Source organism: Salvelinus sp. IW2-2015, unplaced genomic scaffold (assembly GCF_002910315.2).
Source record: "Salvelinus sp. IW2-2015 unplaced genomic scaffold, ASM291031v2 Un_scaffold6179, whole genome shotgun sequence".
Lineage (NCBI taxonomy): Eukaryota > Metazoa > Chordata > Actinopteri > Salmoniformes > Salmonidae > Salvelinus > Salvelinus sp. IW2-2015.
The window spans coordinates 10,674-12,800 of record NW_019947442.1 but is presented as its reverse complement, the minus strand read 5'-3'; the positions used below and the strand labels follow the sequence as shown (position 1 = coordinate 12,800).

The 2,127-nt window shown below is 46.6% G+C and overlaps 1 protein-coding gene across 1 annotated transcript in view; it reads right to left on the bottom strand.

Moving 5' to 3' along the window:
- Positions 1-9: 9 nt before the first annotated feature.
- The window catches only part of LOC112078747 (pecanex-like protein 1), a gene marked incomplete at its 3' end in the record, with an annotated part of 12,568 nt that continues 10,450 nt past the window's right edge, over positions 10-2,127 (bottom strand). The window contains exons 7-9 of the mRNA XM_024144885.2: positions 694-865; positions 381-491; positions 10-101 (exon numbers count right to left, since the gene is read on the bottom strand). Of these exons, the coding sequence (XP_024000653.2) occupies positions 10-101; positions 381-491; positions 694-865 (375 nt within the window). The remainder of the gene's footprint in view (positions 102-380; positions 492-693; positions 866-2,127) is intronic.

Genomic DNA, 2,127 nt, shown 5'->3' with positions numbered 1-2,127 from the left:
GGTTCTGACCTTTAGGGCCCCGTAGCAGAGTCCGTAGAGCAGGGCCACGGTGACCGCGCTTCGCAGGACACTGTAGAGAGATGACAGAAGGCTGGTGGAGGCTGTGTGGGGGAAGCAGGTAGAGAAGAAGACGTCAGCACCACATCAGATACCATCGCGTTTTGACATTTGGTGCAAAGAAAACCAGCATCATCAGCATTTCTCTCTCTCTCTCTCTCTGTGTGAATCACGTCAGAATGTTTAAAAAGACKTGTTTAAGTTGCCGACAACTTACAAAAGGTCAAAGAGACGTTAGCAGTGACACAGCAGAGAGCATCTAGACTGTAATGTGTGTACTGGCATTGCATTTGGTGCAGCTCTATATGAATTTATTCACTGACCGTTCCCCCCGAACACGTGGATATCCAACTGCTCAAAGAGGTACACCACGAAGGTGTTGACCTGGGGGAGGAGCCCCACGAAGAACACGATAGGAAAGCACAGAGTGAACACTGCAGAGAAACGAACAGGGAGGAAAGAACAGGAACAGAATTGACAAAAAAAAACACCTGTCTCAAAGTAGCCAAAACATTCAGCAACAAAAACAACAAAAAATATCTAAAAAAGTGTCATACAATGTTCATGTTTAGATGATGGTGGAAAGATCAGATCAGCCCCTTTAACATTAAACATATCCATGTACTGTAGTCTCACCGATGACGAGGTCCCTGGCAGAGGACAGAACCAGGGAGCTAGTGATGGCGACACCGTACAGGGTGAACCGGGCTGAACCGGTCCTGGCACTACCGTAATCCAACATCCAGATCAACACACAGCACAGACAGAAGTAGACGGGCCGGCTGTAGGCGATGATACGATTATGGCCCTGCAGACACAAGAGGCAGTAGTAGAGTCGGGTCCACYAAAAGACTGCCGTTTGATATTTCGAGTAGAAATTGTGCACCGATATGGAATTTGAAAAGCCTGTTATATTAAATAAAAAAGTTCCTTTTAATATAGACCACAATGGAGAATTCCAGAAATATGATTTTTAATATGAAAGAACTACTTGCGAAAGTGTCAAAATTCAGCATTTTGACAAGTTTCACCATCATCGTAAAGCCCTAGTTATCGTGTTGCTTTGACAAAGTCATTTCCACAGATTGTGATTTATTCCAGGTGATTAATGATTCTGCGGGTGGAGCAGAACACGTCAACCCTGAAGGAGGGTTACGTTACATTGGAGTGTAGAAACACCAGTCTTTAGAGGGCCAGTCGGATGTATGCTACGACGCCTTTATGGACCTGGAGACAAAGAGGTTCGGGTTAAGTTCAGGTTCGGGTTAAGTTGAGGTTTCTCCTCTCCCCTGCTTACAGTGAGTTATGTTATTTGATTCTATGGTCTTACTGTCGCCCTGAGGTGAAGCTCTCAAAATGGCTTTCTCACTTTGTAGTCAGTCTGTTACTCCCTCTTCTCTACCTCTCTCCCCTCCCCTCATGTTCCTCTCTCTTTCCCCTTCTCTCCCTCCCCCCTGTCTCCCCTCCCCTTTCCTCCTCTCTCTCTCTCATACCCTCCCCCCTCTCGCAGTCTGTCTTTTATTAATGTGGTCTCCCAACCCTGCTGTAGGCATAAGGCTTAAATAGCTGACTAGTTTAGACTACAGCTCTCTGTCTCTCCCCACCTCTCTGTCTGTCTGTCTCTCCCTCTGTTTCTCTGTCTGTCTGTCTCTACCTCCATCTCTCTCTCTGTCTGTCTCTCTCTCTTCTCTCTCCCTCCTCTCTCATCTCTCTCTCTCTCTCTCTCTCTCTCTCTCTCTCTCTCTCTCTCTCTCTCTCTCTCATCTCTCTCTCTCTCTCCACTATCTCTCTGTGTCTCTCTGTCCTCTCTCTCTCTCTCTCTCCCATCCACTCTCTGTCTGTCTCTGTCTGCATCCTCTCTCTTTCTATGTCTGTTCTCTCTTTCTTTGTCTGTTCTCTCTTCGTCTGTCTCTCTCTTTCTTTCTCTCTGTCCTGTCTCTCTCTTTCTTATCTGTCTGTCTACTCTCTTCCTGTCTGTCTCTCTCTTTCGTCTCTGCTCTGTCTCTACTCTCTTTCTATCGTCTGTCTGCCTCTCGTATCTGTCTCTCTCTCTCGTGCTCTAGACACAAT